Source organism: Theobroma cacao, chromosome 9 (assembly GCF_000208745.1).
Source record: "Theobroma cacao cultivar B97-61/B2 chromosome 9, Criollo_cocoa_genome_V2, whole genome shotgun sequence".
Lineage (NCBI taxonomy): Eukaryota > Viridiplantae > Streptophyta > Magnoliopsida > Malvales > Malvaceae > Theobroma > Theobroma cacao.
The window spans coordinates 1384251-1404443 of NC_030858.1; the positions used below are offsets into that span (position 1 = coordinate 1384251).

The window sequence follows — 20193 nt, forward strand, 5'->3', positions numbered from 1 at the left end:
TGTTTGAGAAAACATACATGCGTTTGCCGGGAGTCGAACCCGGGTCTATTGCTTGGAAGGCAATTATCCTAACCGTTGGACTACAAACGCTTGTATCTCTGGGTGGTTAAGGACTAAGAAATCTAGTAGCTGAATCAAAGTCTAAGAGAACAATCTTTTCCCTGGTTTGTCAGCGTTAAAAGGCAAAGAGACAAAGCCGGCCTCGGTGTGTAAAACTGAAGAAGCGAAACAACGATACATCTTGCTGTTGATACCCTTTGCAGTTCCAAGCATAACCTCCAAATGGCAGAACAATGGTCAAAACCGCGTCTTTTTAAGAATCTAAACAAAATCCCAGGAACTGAAAGTCTCTTGTTTGTTTTGTCGTGTCCTCTTCTTACACAAAAGCATCCAAGTTGAATGAATCCGCGATCACCCCACCAGGTTACACTCCCTTCTCTCTTATTCTATTGTTCCATTTTCAGTTTGCATAACCTTTGTAAAGTTTGATGCTTTGCATCTCAAAGCTTCCCCTTTTTACTCCTATCTTTGCAAATTTATCTAGTTTTTAATTGGATGGTATTTGCATTAAGAATTTATAACTTTTGTATGATTTTTCTTGGTGGAAAGATGCTTCTTTTGCTGAGCTACTGAGTTTTGCTTGATTGCTTGAGCAATGTAGGAGAAAGGAAGAAGCAACAGACTTGATTTTTGAAATTGTCATTCTTTAGGTCCTAATATAAGACAATATTCAGTTCACTTGGGTTTGGTTTTTCTTGAAGTTACTGATAATCACTGTTGGAGTCAAGTTTTCTTTTCTTTCATTTTAGTCAGCTTTTTTGGTTCTCTATATATATATGAGAAAATAGAACTTATACTCGAGAAAAACTTGTGCTTCATTTGTTTGGCATTTCCTGGTCTGTAGTCGAGTGTGTGCTTTATTACAATTATCCAGGAGTAACTTTTACTTTACTTTGGAAAAATGTGCTTTGAGGATTTGGGGAGTTTAGAGAAGTTGGTGGGTGTTATCATATTGGCTTGGCTTTCATGCACTAGCCATAGTCTTCATGTGACTCCTATCTCTTGCAATGTGTCATTAACTGAATCTTGTCCTGCTTCACTATATTATGTTCCAAGAACCACAATAAGCCTGGAAGAATTGTCTGCTTTATTCCATGTAAATTCAAATGCAGTTAATAGAACCATTGATGGTTTCTTGATTGCAATAAATTGTAGCTGCTTAGCTGGCCATGATGAGTTTACTTGGCATCTGGAGTACGAAGTCCAACCTGAGGATACATGGGATGGCATTTCATCAAAATTTGGGTCATTTGTTGTGGAAAAGCCTGAAAAGGCACTGGTTCCATCACAAACTGTGACTTTGGACATCTTATGTGGTTGTTCTGAGGGTGCAGATACTGTCACTTACAAGGTCACAAAGGGAGATACACTGCATACAATCTGTTCACGATTTGATGCAGATCTAAATAAAACTGCCTGGTTGAATAGGCTTGAGAATCCAAAGCTTATTCATGAGGGAGATGTGATCTTTATTCCTGAACCAGGCAAGGAAATGACTTTCACTTCAAATATTTGATGACTGATTCAGTCTAAGATAAACTTTTTGGTTCGTTACTTGCAGGATTGCGCTATTAAGTTTCTATTGGGTTGATTGGTTTTTTCTTCATTGTAGTTGTAAAAGCTTTTCAGGATTATATATCAAGGCATGAGCTTTGATGGTCAAAGGCACATAAAACATCTTAGTAGATGCATGCCTTATATCATTACTGTATGGTTAAAGGAGTTTCATGGTATCCTCATGAAAGTTATTTTAAGTTTAAAACTTATTCAGGTCATCATATGGCCATATAGTTTTACCTTACTTTTAGATGATTGCCAAGCAGAAGGTGTGGTAGAATATAGAAACTAGTTTTATGACTCCTTTATAAAGATTTCAGTTGTTGAAGTTCCCTTTAATATTTAAAATTTGTTTAGCATTTAATCATCCTTCTTTTATTCTGCATGGGCATTTACTAATAGAGGGCCTTCAAAACCTTATCGTCTATGACAACAAAGGTCAGTGAGAAATTCACCTTTTCCTTCTTTTTCCTCATTTCCTTTATGATTGTTAATAAATGTTTATGTGTGTGTATATACATCCAAATTTACATAATGCTTGACATTACCAAATATTTTACTTTTGGTGGAAGTGAATATAGTGATTAGAACATCTTGGAATGGTGCTCTTGTAATTTTGTAATGCCTCTTTTGAGTTGGGGAATAATTCTTCTCCTTTAGTGTTTTTCCACCTCCGTTGTTCATTGTTGTGCATTTTTCATTTTGCACCTTGTTATCTGAAGTTCTTTTTTCCTTCCTTGCAGATTCAAGTATCAAAAAGGCATCAAAATCTCAAACTCATGTCGTGGTTGGAGCCATTTCAGCTGCTTTTGCTGTTATTCTATTGACAGTCATACTTGTTTCTTGGAAGGGATATAAGAAGAAGGGTACTCAGCTACCAAAGCCCTGTTCAAGAAAGATGGATCAGTTGCATTCTTATTTTGATTTGTGCACTTTTCTCACAAGTAAGGGGTTTCCTTGAAATTTAAGATATCTGGTCTTCTTTTTCTCTTTTCTTTAAAGTAACAGGAGTTGATCACTGCAGTTTCAACTGCTGGAGAGTATCTGCATTCTTACCTCTAAATTGGTTCTTTAATGATTTCTTTGCAGAATCTGGAGAAAGCACTGTTTCCTCATTCAATTCTGATAAAGCTGTTGTGTTTCCTTATTATGAAGTTTGTGATGCAACCTCTAACTTTAGTATGTCTTTAAAGATTGGCCAAGGCTCTTATGGATCTGTTTACCTCGGAAAATTAAAAGGAGCTGTAAGATAAAGGAATCTCCATGTGTGTTCTGTACATGTTCATTTCATAAAAATAGTCCTTCAAATTTATATGGGATTTAATTCGAAAAATCTGTGGAAGTGTGCATTAAGGGATATTATCTTTTCATCCTCTATGCATGTAGGATGTGGCCATCAAGCAGATGAAAAACACAAAGTCAAAAGAGTTTTTATCGGAGATTAATATTCTTTGTAAAGTGCATCATTCAAACTTGGTATGTGTTGTTTTAGCAATGTGATAGTTGCATTCTTTTGTTCCTTTTATTTCTAAACTCCTATTTCCTTTCTTGTGTGAACTTCAATTAGATTGAGCTTATTGGTTATGCTGCTGGTGGAGACTCTTTGTTTCTTGTTTATGAATTTGCCCAAAATGGTGCGTTAAGTGATCATCTGCATGGGTCCACCCTTAGAGGTATGAATTTACTGACAAGTCAGTGATTATCTGAGCAAATTTTTTTTTTTTAATTAGCAAACCTTAACCTATGTTAATTTTGTAAGTATGGATTCTAAAACATGCAATCATAGTCTTAAGCAAGGGACGAAGAAACTAGTTGTTATTTTCTTATCTAAGATGAAGCAAAATCCTCTAGTTCTGGTGGCATCTTTCTTTATCTTTTACATTTTGTTCCCTGCTATAAGTTATGACCCTGTACTATATGCCTTTGAAGAAATTTGTGACTCCTTCAGACTTCCTACTATCAGGTGTGGGTTAATTAGGCAATACCCTGCGGTTTACTGGACTAGTTTTCACCTGCTAGGGACAGTTTAGGGATTTTGAGTCTGACTTCTATTTGCCAATACAAAATACCTTTGTTATACTTCCTCTCTCTGTCTTCAACAAGCACACGCACATAAAAGAAGCTATCTTAATTAAAAATACTAAGGTCAGAGAATCCACAGGTTATAAGCCACTTTCTTGGATTAGGCGTGTTCAGATTGCTCTTGATGCTGCAAATGGTCTTGAGTACATACATAAGCACACAAAACCATATTATGTTCATCGAGATGTGAAGACGAGCAATATTCTTTTAGATTCAAATTTTCGTGCAAAGGTGAGTTATAATGTGATTCATACAGTTTCTCACATGTGAATCTTCTCAAATTTTGAAATCATTATCAAGGTTTTTATGCTGAGAAGGAATTTATAGATCATAATATTTGTTAGTTTTTTGCTTTTCATGCTTATTAAGATTAGTTTCTTTCAAGCAGATTGCAGATTTTGGACTGGTAAAACTATTGGACAATTCTCCAGAAGTTGGTGCTGTGGCATCAAGAATTGTTGGCACATTTGGTTATCTTGCCCCTGAGTATGTTGGTTGTTTGCATTATTCACTATAAGCTCTTTTTTTGTTTTTTCAAAGCATTGAGTATAAGCCGATCTATTAGCAGTCTCCTGTAGCACTTGTACAATTATGGTAAGTTCTAACTATGTTGTCCCATTCTTGCACTTGTAAATGTTCATAACAAGGTATGTGCGAGATGGACGTGTGACAACAAAGATTGACATCTATGCCCTTGGAGTTGTCCTTATGGAATTACTAACTGGCCAACCAGCTCTGAGCAGAGATGCAAGCCCTGGAAATAATCACTACAGTGAACATCGAACGGTGGTGGATTATGTGAGTTTACATCATATGAACTACTTCTTCCTTGATTTGCAAGCATGATAATTGCTTGAAAAATGTCAGTTTTGATTTATATCTGAAGGATGAAAAGTTACAATATCAGGGAAATACTAAAAAGGATACTGGTACTGAGCATATTGATAGCTAGTGAATGTTCATTTTATCATACTGACCCTAGATATATTTAAGTGTTATTGATCTTATTTTGAATTGCACTGTGTTCCAGATGTTATCAGCATTAACTGATATTCAAAAGCCCATGATTGAACTAGCAAAATGCATCGATCCAAACCTTACCCGCTACCACAAAGACTCTGTTTTACAGGTATACCACATTCATTTCTTTTTTTGTCCTCCAATTTCTTCAATATCGATGCATTGTTACAGGTCTTTCCCTGTTAGTTATTTCTCTTTTTGTTTAGAATAGAGCTCCTTTTCTTGTGCCAAGGAAGATGATGTGTTGTTGGTCTCACAAATTTATTGTTTGTCCTTGAGATCAGCATCAGCATCTGTTGATGTTAAATAACACTTTACATTGCATTTCTGTTATTAAATCATGCACTGGGGAGGGGATAGCAATATGTTGCCTCCTTTGGAAGTAGCATGAATTTTGCTTATCATGACGGTGACTTGCCACTATGTTTTAAGGTTTCAAAGTCGTAAACATGGTTTGTGTTGTGTGGTATGTTAATCACAGCACTGGGTCTACTTCTGGATCCTATGCTGGTAATGAGCTGGCCAGGGACCCCCAGCCTCCCCATTTGGCTACTAGGTAGGTGTGGCCCCAGACTTGGCTGTATTATAAATGCTCTTCAGTTAAGGGTTTAGGCAGAATTCCTGCTTTAAACTTTCAGGTTTCCATGGAACTATGCTTGATTTTGGTTGTTGATTTGGTCTCCACTAGAGCTTTAACGTCATTCTTCTTGTTTTAACTTTTGGTAAGATGGCATTATTATCCAAGGATTGTGTGGATGATAACTGGAGCCAGCGTCCAGACATGTCAGAAGTTGTGCTCCGCCTCTCACACATTTTCATGAGCTCGAAGGAGTGGGAGAAACAACCATGCAGTCACACAGAATCCGGAGAATTGTCGGTCCTCTGCCTCCTTGGCCCATCATAGTCCTCATTTTTACTGAACTCTTTGGGAATGCCAAGTCATTGTATACCAAACAGAATTCCTTTTTTGAACAAGGAAATAAATTCAGAGGTACCTTTCACCTTTGCAGAAAAGGGTAGTAGAGAAATCACAATGGAAAATGCCATGAGACTGCAACATGGTATATAGATAGTGTATTAGATATATACAAGCACCCCCAAAAATAGAGGTTGGATAGAAATAGAAATAGTCAACCAAGTAAAATAAATATCTGCAGGATACTGATTTTTCCAGGTTGTGTTAACCTAATCTTCAACAAAATTTAATGTTTCTGTCGATTCAGGTTGCCGATATAGTCATATGGTATCACGTGGAAGTCTGAAGCATCCCATAAATTTCATTGGATGTAAGTTTCCTGAACAGCAATTTCAAACGTAAAATTCTTGTAAATTCACTGTATTATGTAACTCCTGCAGAGAATTCCTGGTTTCCATGTCGTATCTCTTGTCATAGCAAATCTGACATGAGAAAGACTCTACATGTTGGATTACATATCAGACATGAGGCTCCTCAGCCCAATTTGCTTCACATGGGAATGAAATGAAACTCTTAGGACACCTAGAATTAATGTTTATTTTGAAGATAGGAAAAGATAAATGAAGCAATAAAGAGGTTACAGACAAGCTCTTTTTCTGGTTTGCTGTTCGTCCAGTTTTGGACAACTTGCCTCTGCAACTCTAAATTTCAAAACTCTCCAAACCCAAAATTATTGTCGGAATGCCCTTAAGATTTGCAGAAACAACCGTTACAAACAACCAAAGGACAAGGACAAGACAATAAGTAAAGACAGGAGAATACTGCAATAGTAACTAACCAACCAAAAGGGAAGCTTTTGTTACAGTTTGGTACGATGAAAGTCATTACGAACGTCATTACTTTAGATATGGTGGCACACTTCAGAAACCCTTTTTTGGGGAGGGTGTTTACTGTCCACTGTAAAGTGTTGTAGAAAGTTAGAAGTTGGGTAACCTAGCACCATCACGTTACAATCTTAACTGTAAAGGACAAAACAGCAATGACGCAGCTTTGTTTTCTCTTGAGCCCTTGCTTTGGACCAGACAGTGACAGACGTGAAGCTTCTGTTCAATCATTAGTGATGGGCTTTCACCATTGCAACACCATGTTGCGGACATTGTTTTCTGAATAAATCTAGTTATCCGGGATACCATTATCTCAGATTTCGGAAAACAAGTTACCTTAAACCACCATTTTCGTTTCTTGGTGTTCAATGGGATTGAATGAGATACTGTGTAGATCTGACCAGAAGGAAAACCAAACCAATCACACCCTTGTCTGGATTCAGTTGATCTTACAGTAAAATAATCATTTGGCATATGTCTTTAACTTTCCTGGTCCCATGTTACTAACTTGTTTATTTCTTCATGAACAATCATAAAGTCATTAGTATTAACTAAATCAGAAATTTCTGGAACTTGTCTTCCAATGAAGATAGCTTGTCATCTTCTTGGGTGGGTTCCTTCTGGCCTTTGATTACAGATAGTGCATAATCTGCTTTTGAAAATATTGACTTTTCACCTAAAGTTAACAAACTTCGAACTGACAATAAATATAAGTTCACGATGTATCAAATATAAATCCTTTTAAATTATTTTGAGAGATACAATTTCTTTTTCAAGTAGCCTATAACCTATACTTTCATTAGTTAAAGATATAAAATAAAAGCAGGTTAATTATATTTATTTATTAATTGTACTTAACAGCTAAATAATGAAGATGACGTAAAGACTCTTAGAACAAAGGCAAGCAACTAAGTTTAAATAATCATTTAATCTCTAATTATGATCATTGATTAATTTCTGCTTAACCCTAATTCCCTTACCACCTTAAATATACAAAAATCAGTATATTGGCAATCAATTTGTAATAAAAGATATCATGCCATGATCATGTCTCATGCAACATGCGTATAATATATATATTACTACTAATTCATAACTATTATGCTTATGATTAATTAATTATTGATTAATCATATATTATATTATCATCAAGAGAGCCATGGTTAGCATACTCTTGGCTCTCTTCTCTCTTCTTCATATTATTCTCTAATTTAATAATGGGAGAAACCGCGTTTCACAAACATGGCATGAAGGGGTGATGATCAACTATGGGTTTTTCCACATTATTCTTTTTATTTAGGGTTTTAGTTTCATTTGATTTTTATATTTATTTTTTTTGGGTATTTGGATGTAAAAAATGAGCATATTGTTGATAAAATTGTGAAAAAAATGATTTTATTTAATGGGTAATAAAGATAGTAAATGTACCATTTTTATATATTCGAGTAATTAATTTTAATTACTTGATTTTTATTTAAAGATTAACGATTCAATGTTGAATTCGGATTTCCACTCTCTGAATAAGAAAAAGAAGAGTTTTCGGATTTAATAAATAATAAAAGAGAAGTGGTCGATGAACAAGAAACGGTCCAACTCAAACTTTGCTTTCTTGAAAGATATGTATAGAATAAGTCAAATTGAAAGTGAAATATAAACTAAAAGATGGACCCAAAAAATTATTGACTAAATTTGCGTAGAAAATGGACTCAAGGTGGAGAGTTCATGAATGCATTCCCAAAATATATATAAAAGAAAAAGGTTAGGTATTATTGGACTCTTTTACATGCCAACCATTATCTTTTCATATTTATAATAATATATATATATATATATTTCTCAATAAGCCAAAAGCATTACCCACTTTTTCCCTTTTTTTTTTTTTAAGAAAAAGAATCAATCTTGTCACCCAAAAAAGGCTTTTTAATTAAAAAATTAAAGGCAAAAATATTTCTTCCTAATCCTAACTAGAAAAGCTTTGTATTGTGTAATATTCCAAGAAAATGCTTCAGCATATTCCAAGCTCAATTATGCAATTCATGGAATAATTCCCATTTCATTAATCAAATAAAATAATAGTTGCATTGACTTCTAAAGGTTTAACCCAATAGAATGAATTTTCCCATTACGTAACTTGTCCTTTATTACCCTTAATCTTGACTGCAAATTCTATGCACTTTCTGCCCAATTCATTATAATTATTATTGAATTTTTACATGGAAATTCGATATTTATTCTTAAAAATCAAGTCTGTGAACATGAATTTTCTCGAAAACAATGAGCAAATTTCCTCTTACATATCCCCTTCTTTACTCAATAAAAAAGTCTTTTATATATAAAGTCTAAAGTCTAAATGCTTTCACCTTACTCATCTGCCCTTCCGTGATTGGTTTGGGCACCATTTTTGCATCCACACTCTAATCATTAATAGTTAGGGAAAACAAAAGAATAATAAAAAAAAAAGAAAAAGAAAAACGTGAACAATTTTATGATTAAAATATTAGTATTATCATATAACATTTAGTATTGCATAAAAAACACAAAACTTATTCCTTATGTAGAAATTTAGAAATATCGAAAATTTCATCTTAAAATTAGAAAGTTGAGAAAATTAATGGAGACTTGACCATTTGTCTAATTGTGTTTGATCTTGTCATGATTAGGTAGGGTATGCATGATTTCATTAATATGTTAATTAAATATGCCAAATAAAATTTTATATGACATAATAAATCTATTTACACATGATTGATATGATAATATAAATGAGTTAAACATACTATATACAAGTTAAAGGAATTTGATTGTTTAAAATAACGGATTTAACCTTTAAGATATTTATACAATAATATGATTATATAAATTAGTTAAACATGTTATAAACAGGTTAAACAGATTCAACCGTTTAAATAACGAATTTAACTATTTAAGATATTTGTACGATAAGATGATAATATAAATGAGTTAACTTGTATATAATCATTTAAAATAACAGATTTACCTGTTTAAGAGACAAATTATCATGTTTAAACTCAAATTCGTTTAATTATTTATTGTTTAAAAAGAAAAAATAGTGTGGACCCAGCCCAACCTAAGACAAGTGAGAAAAAAAGGAGGGGTATATATGGAAGATAAAAATAAAATGTGTGTCTTGTTTGGGCGAAGGAAGGGGGGCGGAAAGTTAGCGAAAGCAAACTGATAGAGAGATGAGACACGCGTAAGTCACGTGGTGAAGACAGTCAAACAAGGCGCAGCGTAGGAGCGTGCAGCGCCACGTGACGAATCTCACTGGACGCGCGGGTTTTGCTATCTCCACCCCACGAGCTCCTTTCTTGTACCTTCACTTCCATTTACTAACCCCAAAAAATAAAATAAAATAAATAAATAAAAGCATGTGAAATTTCTTTGTATTGGCTCATTCAAGTTAGATTCATACTTAAAAAAAAATGTGGCATTAAGTCTTTATTTTTAAATACGATTCAAAAATAATTGATTAAATGAGTGACAATTTGATAATTATATGATGAATTTTAATATACTAAAAATTAATATCGAAACCCTTTTTTCTTTATTTTTGAATTTTGCAACGTTTTGGATAATCCATTTTATTAATGGAGATAAAGTTTTGATAATTTTGAATTAAAAATGGTATATGAAAGCTAAAATGGAAGATTGAATTGGATAGAGTCAAAACTTTTAATGAGTTAATCAGGTATGGAATGGATATTAATTTCCAATCCTGACACTATTTCTTTTTATGGAAATTTTCACCCAATAATTGATTTAATTCAGGGAAGTCCTCATAAGGAGTGTCTCAAGAAGGAAGAAAGCATACGGAAAGAAGGCCCAAGAAGAGGCCCATTCCATGTTTCCCTACATTAAAGACCAATATCTTTCACCCACGAAGTCACTACCACATCAACCCCTCCCGCATAATCCTCTCTGACCCCTTCTTCCCCATCTCCTCCTCCACCACCACCACCACCACCACCACCACCACCACCGCCATCTCCATATTTCTCCATCTGGGTATCTCCCAAAAACCAAAAGAAACAATGGGCAAGGGCGGGTCTTTGAGCGACAGCGTCATCAAGAAGATCCTTCTCTCTTACACTTATGTGGCAATCTGGATCTTCCTCAGCTTCACCGTCATCGTCTACAACAAGTACATCCTCGACAAGAAGATGTACAATTGGCCTTTCCCGATCTCTCTGACCATGATCCACATGTCCTTTTGTGCCACTCTGGCTTTCCTCCTCATCAAAGTCTTCAAAGTTGTCGAACCTGTTTCCATGTCTCGAGAGCTTTATCTCTCTTCCGTTGTCCCCATCGGTGCTCTTTACTCTCTCAGTCTCTGGCTTTCCAATTCGGCTTACATTTACTTGTCTGTTTCTTTTATTCAGATGCTTAAAGCCCTCATGCCCGTAGCTGTTTATTCCATTGGGGTTCTTTTTAAAAAAGAGAGCTTTAAGAGTGATACAATGTTCAACATGTTGTCGATCTCTTTCGGGGTCGCCATTGCCGCTTACGGGGAAGCTAGATTTGATTCCTGGGGTGTGATCTTGCAGTTGGGAGCCGTTGCTTTTGAGGCTACCAGGTTGGTTATGATCCAAATTTTGCTTACTTCTAAAGGGATTACCTTGAATCCGATTACTTCTTTGTATTATGTTGCGCCATGCTGTTTGGTTTTCTTGTTGGTGCCATGGATTTTTGTTGAGTTCCCAATTTTGAAAGAGACATCGAGTTTCCATTTCGATTTCGTCATTTTCGGGACCAATTCTTTCTGTGCCTTTGCTCTGAATCTAGCTGTGTTCTTACTTGTTGGAAAGACTTCTGCTTTGACCATGAATGTAGCTGGGGTTGTCAAGGATTGGTTGTTGATTGCCTTCTCTTGGTCTGTTATTAAGGATACCGTGACACCAATCAACTTGTTTGGATATGGACTGGCGTTTTTGGGTGTTGCTTACTATAATCATTCCAAGTTACAGGCTTTGAAGGCGAAAGAAGCGCAGAAGAAGACTGCACAGGTTGATGAGGAAGCTGGGAGGTTGTTGGAGGAGAGGGAAGGTGAGGGAACTGGCAAGAAGAGTGAATCCCAGAATTAGATCAGATCGGAGGTTGATTTTAGGATGTCAAATATGGAAAGAGAGATTGGAAATAAGGGCTGAAGGGAAAGAGGTTTGGATGATGATGAAAAGGTTTGGATTTAAGGGCAAAAGGCAATGCGGTGATCAGATTTCTTTTGCTCTTTTGGCTGCATTTGGGTTTTGGTATGTTGTTTTAAGGTCTCTATTCCATATGCTAGTTATTATGGCCATTTCTTAGTAATATTAGGGGTTTGGGATCCAAATCTGTTTCTTATTGTGCCAATCCGTGTATGTTAGTAGAGGAAGAAGAATCTCAAATGCCCTGTATTTTGTTTGTTGTTTTTTATTATATTATTTTTCTTCTTCTTTTTGGACGTTTATTAATGTTCCTGTAGGTACTCCTTCCATTGATGGAGTTTTAATACTTATTTATTCATATATGTTTCTTTCTTCTCATCCAGTTTCTTCACTTTGCTTATGGCAATGTGATTTTGGCATGATCATCTTACAGCTATATGATGCTTCGGGTCTCGTTGTGGACTCTCTTTGTCCTTTTGGTAGTTTGAACTTTAGTAGCTAGAAGAGGATTCTTGAGAGATTTATGAGTGATCTAATGATTCCGAAGCACAAATGAGGGAGTAAGAGAAAGTTTTGTCAATGACATTGGAATTCTCTCTGTTTTATGCATATCAGTGCTATTATGTGCTGTTTTCTTATTTACCATTGTCTTGATGGTATGATATAATTTGACCTTTAAGGTTCGAAAGAAGTTTGGTTGACGTTGTTTATTTCACTATTAGTTGTGGGTTTCTAGTGTCTGATGGGAGCTTGCGTAATAGTTCCTACATGCTAGCCAAAGTTGACATGAAATACTCCCTCTGGCCTCTTGTGGCAGAAAAAAAAAAAGGCCTGGTCAACTGCTTTGTTGATCTAGTTATGCTAAACTATTTTGGACTAAACAGACGATGATTGTAAATGATTCAGTTTAAACACTTAAGCCGCATCTACTTTTGGACCGGTTTGTTATTTGTATCCCATTGGTATGGTTGGCTTCTTCCTAGAATTTGATCTTTGTGTGGAGAATTTGATTTAGGTTGTTCACTGAAGACATGAGTTTACAGTTTCAAATGTCGGGGAATGAAAAATCAAATATAATTTCGTTGGATATTGGAATTTTGGATTCTATTGTGAACTTCCTGGTTTTCTGTTTCCTCTAAACCAGTGGATGATATTGGAAACCAAAGCCAGGTTTGTTCTGTGCAAACCGCTGGTTCTTCTTGGTCTGGCTGTTTCCATTCAATGCTTTTTAACTCCTCTCATATCAGTGAATCCCCTCCAAATGGTCTATGTTACCATAATAATAAATTATGTCAAGACTTTTAGTTGTCTGAAATTTTAACCCTTTTATCTCTTCAACCTTCAGTTTGGAAAGCTAAGAGGGGGAGCAATCATCTTATTTCTCTTGTACTTGGTTCTTCTTCACCCTTCCTCTCTCTTTATTATCTTTTCCAAAATCAGCCTATGGTTGAAACCTATTGGGTTGAATTTTTTTGAGCAGATAGTATTTGGATTTCGGATTTTTCAGGACTTATAGGCTTTATGTTCAGATTGATGAGATCTGGCTTTCTGGGAAGTTTGTTTTACTCTATAAATACTTTCTCCCTCTGGTAGCTTTCCAGGTTGCCTTTGTAATTTTCAGTCCAAGGTTTTTTTACTGTTTTATCTATTTACCTCAGTAAAGCTTGCGTACTCACATTAGAAATGCTTGGCCTTGTCCTTGAGGAAACCAATCTCAGATTCAGAAAAGTCAAAAGGGGCATTAGATACTAAAAAAGTTTCCCCTCCTTTCCCTGATGTTAGGCATTGGACCTTCTTTCTTTAGATAAGATGGGGTTGGGTAGTTTGAGTGGGCATCTTAGATCAGATTTTATGCCAAGCCGGTTCTTTTTTCCCAGTTCCTGCTCGTGATATTGACTTGGTGGTGCACTTACCATTATCACTAACTCGGGGGGAAAGGGAAAAGACATCAGAGCTGGTGCCGCATAAACTTTGTTGTTGGTAAATGACAACGATTTTACCCATTGCAGAAACTAGTTATGCTCCGTGTTCATACTCCAAATCAAAGAAAAGTGTCCTTAAGCTGGTTCGTTTTCCACTTAAAAGGAAGAAGACTCCAAGAATTCCTTGTATTTGTTTGCATCGGTTGCTTGGATTCTTTTCCCGCGAAGAGATTCCTAGTTGCGTGTGATTTCGAACATGGATTGCGGTCACTCTGATTTGGTCCAATCTGAAACTTATGTCCCTTATGGTAAAGGCACTAGCCATGCAAGAAATATCTGTTCTGCACCCTGCTACAAATTGAGGGAAACAAGTCTCTGAATTTTATCTCAAATGGCAAGAGAGAGGGTAGGTAAATATTTTGCCAAAATCAGCATTTAAGTTGGTGGGTTGGTTCAGTGACCTACTAACTATTTAAGCACTTTAACAAGCTCATGCTCACATATCTACCAGTTGATGGGCAGGTGTTTGAAAGTGCAGAATCTCATGCTGCAAACAGGTACCTTTTTTGTCGTCGCCATCAATCTATTTATCTGTTTGATGACCGCGCTTGAATGGGGGACCCTGTCGTCTTTCTTTTCCCATTGCCATGCCTATGTCTTGAGCAAATTTAGGTGATGGCCCAATAAATTTGTGGGCAGCATTTCTAGCCTTTAAATGTTTTTTAACTTAATTTTAGGTGGATGGTTTAAGGGCAAGGTTGGGTGCTGGTATTTTTTGCCTACCAGCATGTGATCAGAGGGTTAAGACTGTGTTCTTTCTAGTTTTGAACCTCTTCTGTTTGTACATGGACATCATTTCTTTACGAGTGAACTTTAATTTTCAAAAAAAAAAAAGTTTTTTAACTGCTATTACCTTAACTTTACCCCCGAAAATTTGGGTCAGCATTCACTTTCCAAGTACTTAGTAGGCTGATTTTAGACCGGCTTTTGGGACTAATGACTTTAATTTTTGGTTTGAAATCTTTGATTCCGTGGAAAATAGCTGCATGCATTAATAATTCTGGAAACCATGTTGCGTACAAGAACTTCAACCCTCCATTCTAATGGAGAAAATTAGCCAACTACGGACTACTTTGTGTATACTTTGGTGATTAAAGAAGTCAAGCATAAAACACTAGCATTTCTCTTCGATTGTGGATTCTTTGGCTATGATCTCCAGTTCAGGATCACGTTTAACTGTTTTCTTCCTGTACCATGCTGCACAAACAAGGAATAATGCGAAGTTGATGAAGCTTAATGCTGCTAGAAGTCCATAGAAGCAATCGAGTCTTCCTTCGTTTATGTTCTCTCCCACCCATCCTTGTTTACCGCTGCTTCCAGTCACGGTCTTCACAATGGAAACTAGCAAGCTACTTAAAAAGAAGCCAAGTGCAAGAGTTGTCAGGAAGAGGCCAGTGCTCATGGTTTTCATTCCTTTTGGGGATTGAGTGATGAAGAAGTCCAGCTGACCAGTGTATATAAATGCTTCTCCTGAACCCACCAAGAAGAATTGGGGAATCAGAAGGAAAACGGTTATTGGTAGGGTGGTAGTTTCACTGGATTGTTTTGCCACTGACAACCGTTTCACCTCTGCTACCGCTGCAGCTGCCATTCCCACTGCCGATAGAAAGAGGCCTATGGCTATCCTTTGCAGATTGGTGAATCCTGTGGAAGATATTGATCAAACCATTACTTGAAAATCTTAAATCATACTGGTGGATGCCATATTTCACCTCACTCGTGTGAATAATTCAATGCTATTTTGTTCAAAATATGACAATGACAAGATACATGACAGAAAAGATCAAAAGTTCCAAAAAGCTATATCTCTTACCTGGTTTTCCTTTCCATTTTTTCCAGAGTGGCATAACCAAACGATCATATACAGCTAAAGTGATCAATATGGCTCCCACGAAGAAGACGGTAAGTGAACCAGCCGGAATTTGGAAATGTCCTATTGTTCTCTCCATGGTGGTTGCTTGTTCCACTGAGAAAGTGATCATCTGCGCATATGTTGTCCAAAATATAATTGTTGTTGCCCATATTGGAAGCAGCCTGATCATCTTCTTCACCTCCTCTACCCTTGTAACTGGACAAAGCTTCCAAGGGTTCACAGTGAAGGAACCGTCGTCTCCATAATCATCTTCTATCACAACAGAGGCCTTGTCCAGGAAACTAAGAATGAAAAGAATACAAGGTAGCAGTTATGGACTGAGATGAGACAATTATGTTCTTCCTGTTTGTCTACATACTCATTTAGAGGTAGATAGCTCACCAGAACTGATCTGTGTGATGGCTGCGTAAAGCCTCAGGGAGATCTTCATACAATAACGCAATGTCAGATGGTACTTTGACATTCTTCTTCCCAATGGCAGCAGCAAAAACTTGGCAAATATGAACTACGGGGCTTCCCACGCATTTCTTGTATCTGTATCTTTTAGTTCCCGATAAGAATATCAGGATTGCAACAAACATTGAAGCAGAGCAAATTCCATAACCCCAACTTCGACCTACTTCATCTTGGATGTAAACAAGCACTGTGACAGCCAATAATGTCCCTATGCTAATAACAAAGAAAAACCTGTTGAAAAAATAAGCCATCTGGGCCTTCTCCTTTTCATCTTTCTCATCAAACTGGTCCGTTCCAAATCCTGAGACACTGGATTTTAAGCCACCAGTCCCTAATGCTATTAGATACAGGGAAAGATACAGAATTCCCATTTGAAAGTTATTAGCCTGTTTGCATTGAGCGACTTCAGTCGACTGGCAAGGAGGTGGCCGCAGCTCTGGGAGTCTTGTAGATACTGCTAACATGCAAGTCCCCTGAATCACCAATATCATGTCATTAGGCGTATAGAAACTGACTGGAAAATTTAAACGTTTCAGTTAAAGCCTAACTCTTAATATGGCTATGTAAGAAGAAAATTGAGTGACTTTTGTACTTACAAGGGTCTGAATTATGGCAACTATTGCAATTGTTCTGTATCTACCTAAGTAGGAATCAGCAAGGAAGCCACCAAGTAAACACAGCAGAAATGAGGTACCCATGAAGTCTGTTACAACATTGGCAGAAGTAGCACTAGGAAGGTGCATAGTTCCACCCAAGTATGTCACAAGGTTCACTGCTATTCCCATTGTTGAGAGCCTCTCACATATTTCAATGCCTGAAAAAGAACTTCAATTGTTTAATCATAACTGAACTCAATTTTATCAATTCCTAGTAGGCTACTCTCTGATCCATGTTTGGTGTGTGTTAGTTGAATGAATATGAATGTTCTGTATTGTATCTTCAACTACTGTTTTTTTTTGCTCAGCTAATAAGTATTTTCATTAATAATCTGCCCAAGATAGTAAGGGTACAGTAAACTGTTTATACTACAATCAGAGTATAACTGGTTTGAGCATACATAACACCAGCAAACAAAACATACCTGATATGAAGTGTACCACAATTCTAAGGTAAGCTTTACAATATCAGAACATTGTGAACTAAAAGTATTCAAAAAGAAATTTGCTAATGAAAGCTACCACCATGCTGTGAACATAGACTCACAGTCAACACCATGTTTAGCAAGCATGTCTGCAAACGAGTTCCCATCTCGCACAATATGTTGGAAAATCACTCTACCAAGAGTGGCCCTAATTGTATCTATCTTCAACTACTCTTCTTGCTGCTACTGGCATTATTCAGGAAATTCTCAGATTCCAAACGATTTATGTCTCCCACTTATTTACAAGAGAAATCCTGGAGTAAACATGTAACCTGAATCTACTCTAATCCATTTTGACTTAACACTCATCATGTAAAACTCCTTGATGCAAATGTTAGGCCTCTACCAAGATGAGAAACATTAAGATTTAACTAATCAAATACTGTGTTGGAATAAATGAACATAGCAGTTCATGACAGACGTGCTGCTCTTTTTCTCTTTTCCCACCCACACTCACAAAGCAGAACTGGACAAAAAGAAGTTTGCCTCACACAAAGTGCCATTTATCCAAACTAGTACTTTCCATTGGAAGAAACAACAAAAAAAGAAAAGAAACAAACAGACAAACGTTATCAACAAACCTAGGACAGGCTTTATTAACAGAAAGCAAATCATGTTAAAGAAAAGCTTGATTTCTTGTCTGTTTACTAGTGGTTTGAGACCGTACTTATAGTCAATATGAAGATGAGCGATGAGTATTTAGCTCACAAATGAATATCTGAGACAGGTTCGGCTGGCAGATTGGAATTTTTTGTCTGAAAGTTTTGAATATCTAAGAAAACTAAATATCTAGCACAAGCTGCGATTTGAGGTGGAGTATTCTGGACCACAAAGGAAAGGTTCAATACTTTTTATTAGAGTTTCAAAACTGTTGTAAATAGTAGTCAATATGAAAATGCATGCAAGTAAATGAATTTCTTAAGCTTTGGAACTTAGTGGTCTAAGTTATTCTATCTAAGCAATGATCATAAAAGTCCCCAAGTACTATCTGCAGGCCTGGAAGAGCTCTAACAGATAAATCACAGCGCAACTGCAGGATTGGGTTTTGTTTAATATTTCATTTAATGACTTGGTGGGATGCTTGACTCAAACAGCAGCATATGGTTGGTTACAAAGGAGAAGAAAGAGTTGCATTCTTGCTCTACCTAAGCTGAGAGCAGCAGGTACCCAGCCACCAGTTCTAGACTTGTCAGCAGGGAATCCCTTGTAGTCCATTGCATCGGCAACAGTCAAACTCATCTTCTCTGCCTGTAAGTAAAACTGAACGTTAACAATATCTTTATACAAAGAGTGATAATTCATGCTATAAACCCCGATTTCATTCCATTTTCACTTGACACAAATAAAGTAAAATGGAAGTAGCTGAGAAGCTAAAGAAACGAACCATGGTTTTATAAGAGTTTGAACAGATGAAGTAAAATAGAAAGAGCGGTGGCAAGCCAAGAAGCCTCCTCTCTGCTATGTTCAAGGAACAACTATAAGCATTCAAAGAAGACAATTATGTAGGCAATGCACCAATCATCGTTAACCATACAAAGTTACAATGACCACCACTACCATTTATGACAGGTCTGTCAGTTTTCTTTTCTCTTGGCAGTTTGCAAAGGGATATGGTTTATCACATAGCATTACGGGAAATCCTAGCAGTTTGTAATGTGTCCCCCACTACTTTTTCGTGCTAATGACAGGGATATGATTTTCAGAGAAGAGAAATTGGAGGTGTTGAATAATCGATGGGGGATATGGCTAAATAAATAGAATCTTCGACATGCACTGTGCATGCCTTGTTCACTAAAATTGAATTATGATAGTGTTGATTCGTCTGCTGTGGAAGCTGTGAACCATGTACGCCAGTCATCATGCCAAGTGCTTTTGCAGCCCCACAAGTAAAGGATGTGCCTCTCCCATCTTTGTTGTCTTGGAGTTGGAGCTTGTTTCATTTTTTTTCACAAGGACGAAAAACCAAGTTCCTTCTATTTATTTGACTTATGCCAGATTGATACCTTTCTATGTTAGCATATTCAACTTTCAATAACCCAATATTTGGATCCTGGAGCTGCAGCAACAAGGCAAATTACTTGAATATAATAATGCTCCAAGGCCTCTATTTTTAAACATTGTATTTGTGCTTCATTGAGGTCTTAGAGTGATTAATTTCATTAAAGCAGTGATTTAATATGACATTAAATAAATGTAAACATCAATCTTAATGGGGGAAGAAAAGCTCCACCACACAGTACAAGTGAAGTGTAGACTGAGGTTGACAATAAATGCAACCACAACCCTTGGGGTCCCCTACCGGCCTCCACTTCGAGCATAGCCATGAATCTCCTGCACTCCTTTTTCTGACCAGAAAAGCCATTGGGTTATGATCTTTTTGCCATATTCATCACTTTCTTCCCCTGCACCTGTTCTGTATGTGAAATGTGTCATAATATGATAGTTCCGACTGAGGAAACAGAAGTGAATGCAAGAAAGTTGTATGGCAGCAGGCAATAGAGAATATTGACACCAATGAGTTCTGTGTTTAAAGAAAAAGAAAAGAAACATAGATCAGTGCAATGAAAAATGTTGTTCTAAAGGTGATTAGAAGGCTGCTTACATCAATGTGTCTTGTCCGAACAAAGGATCATGATCCTTTCCAAGTAAATGGAGTGCTCTTTTCCCAACATTACAGTACCCGAAGTCACCGACATAAAGATCTCCAATGGGAAAAGCATACGTATGTGCACACCAATGATCTCTGGTGCATTTTGTTTAATCTGTTAAGCAAGCATACAACTCGTCCTTGAGACATACAAGCCTGTTTCTGGAGCTTAGAGGATGACTGACTGCTGTCATCGGGAGATTTAGACCAGTAGTGCTAAATTTAATGGAGACAAATAAAAAAGTTAATTGCAGTCTGCAGTAACGCTGCCTAATTCTGAGATTATAATTTGTGCAAAATGGTTGTTCAGTTTTGCTGTACTCTCCCACAAGTTTGCCATAGGGAAAGTGGTCTAATGGTGTCAAAAGAGTCCAAGACAACAATAATTCTCGGAGCAATCACTCAGAAAAGTG

General features: G+C 36.6%; 3 protein-coding genes and 1 non-coding gene across 8 annotated transcripts; 2 read left to right on the plus strand and 2 right to left on the minus strand.

The window, feature by feature from the left end:
• TRNAG-UCC lies at positions 19-90 on the minus strand. Its single transcript has one exon. It is a non-coding gene; the product is annotated as a tRNA-Gly (tRNA).
• LOC18587809 (lysM domain receptor-like kinase 3) lies at positions 962-6088 on the plus strand. The gene is made up of 11 exons (XM_007011822.2): positions 962-1544; positions 2020-2055; positions 2361-2561; positions 2707-2861; positions 3004-3093; positions 3185-3290; positions 3779-3930; positions 4088-4185; positions 4347-4497; positions 4730-4828; positions 5447-6088. Exons 1-11 carry the CDS (start codon positions 962-964, stop codon positions 5621-5623), a joined length of 1848 nt encoding a protein of 615 aa, XP_007011884.2. The 3' UTR covers positions 5624-6088.
• Positions 10412-12160, plus strand: LOC18587810 (probable sugar phosphate/phosphate translocator At5g25400). Its single transcript, XM_018127694.1, has one exon. The coding sequence runs from the start codon at positions 10572-10574 to the stop codon at positions 11619-11621; it is 1050 nt and encodes a 349-aa protein (XP_017983183.1). The 5' UTR covers positions 10412-10571; the 3' UTR covers positions 11622-12160.
• Positions 14631-19971, minus strand: LOC18587811 (protein NRT1/ PTR FAMILY 6.2). 5 transcript variants are annotated; one of them, XM_018127691.1, is made up of 7 exons: positions 19736-19971; positions 19433-19546; positions 18279-18381; positions 16589-16806; positions 15918-16465; positions 15477-15817; positions 14631-15307 (listed from the first exon to the last, which is right to left on the minus strand). In XM_018127691.1, exons 2-7 carry the CDS (start codon positions 19493-19495, stop codon positions 14778-14780), a joined length of 1803 nt encoding a protein of 600 aa, XP_017983180.1. In that variant the 5' UTR covers positions 19496-19546; positions 19736-19971; the 3' UTR covers positions 14631-14777. The 5 variants fall into 5 exon arrangements, with proteins under 5 accessions (XP_017983180.1, XP_017983179.1, XP_017983182.1 ...); XM_018127690.1 differs by lacking the exon at positions 19736-19971 and having other exon boundaries at positions 19433-19628; XM_018127693.1 differs by lacking the exons at positions 19433-19546; positions 19736-19971 and adding an exon at positions 18691-18842.

What these genes read in the sequence shown, in the direction of transcription:
- LOC18587811 (XM_018127691.1), bottom strand. Translation starts at nt 19,495, where the DNA reads ATGGCTTTTCTGGTCAGAAAAAGGAGTGCAGGAGATTCATGGCTATGC. An exon ending in ACCTGCTGCTCTCAGCTTAG is followed by an intron (nt 16,807 to 18,278) that starts GTAGAGCAAGAA and finishes GTTCTTTTTCAG; the next exon opens with GCATTGAAATATGTGAGAGG. An exon ending in AAAATGGAAAGGAAAACCAG is followed by an intron (nt 15,308 to 15,476) that starts GTAAGAGATATA and finishes TATCTTCCACAG; the next exon opens with GATTCACCAATCTGCAAAGG.
- LOC18587809 (XM_007011822.2), top strand. Translation starts at nt 962, where the DNA reads ATGTGCTTTGAGGATTTGGGGAGTTTAGAGAAGTTGGTGGGTGTTATC. An exon ending in GATCTTTATTCCTGAACCAG is followed by an intron (nt 1,545 to 2,019) that starts GCAAGGAAATGA and finishes ATTTACTAATAG; the next exon opens with AGGGCCTTCAAAACCTTATC. An exon ending in AAGTGCATCATTCAAACTTG is followed by an intron (nt 3,094 to 3,184) that starts GTATGTGTTGTT and finishes AACTTCAATTAG; the next exon opens with ATTGAGCTTATTGGTTATGC.
- LOC18587810 (XM_018127694.1), top strand. Translation starts at nt 10,572, where the DNA reads ATGGGCAAGGGCGGGTCTTTGAGCGACAGCGTCATCAAGAAGATCCTT.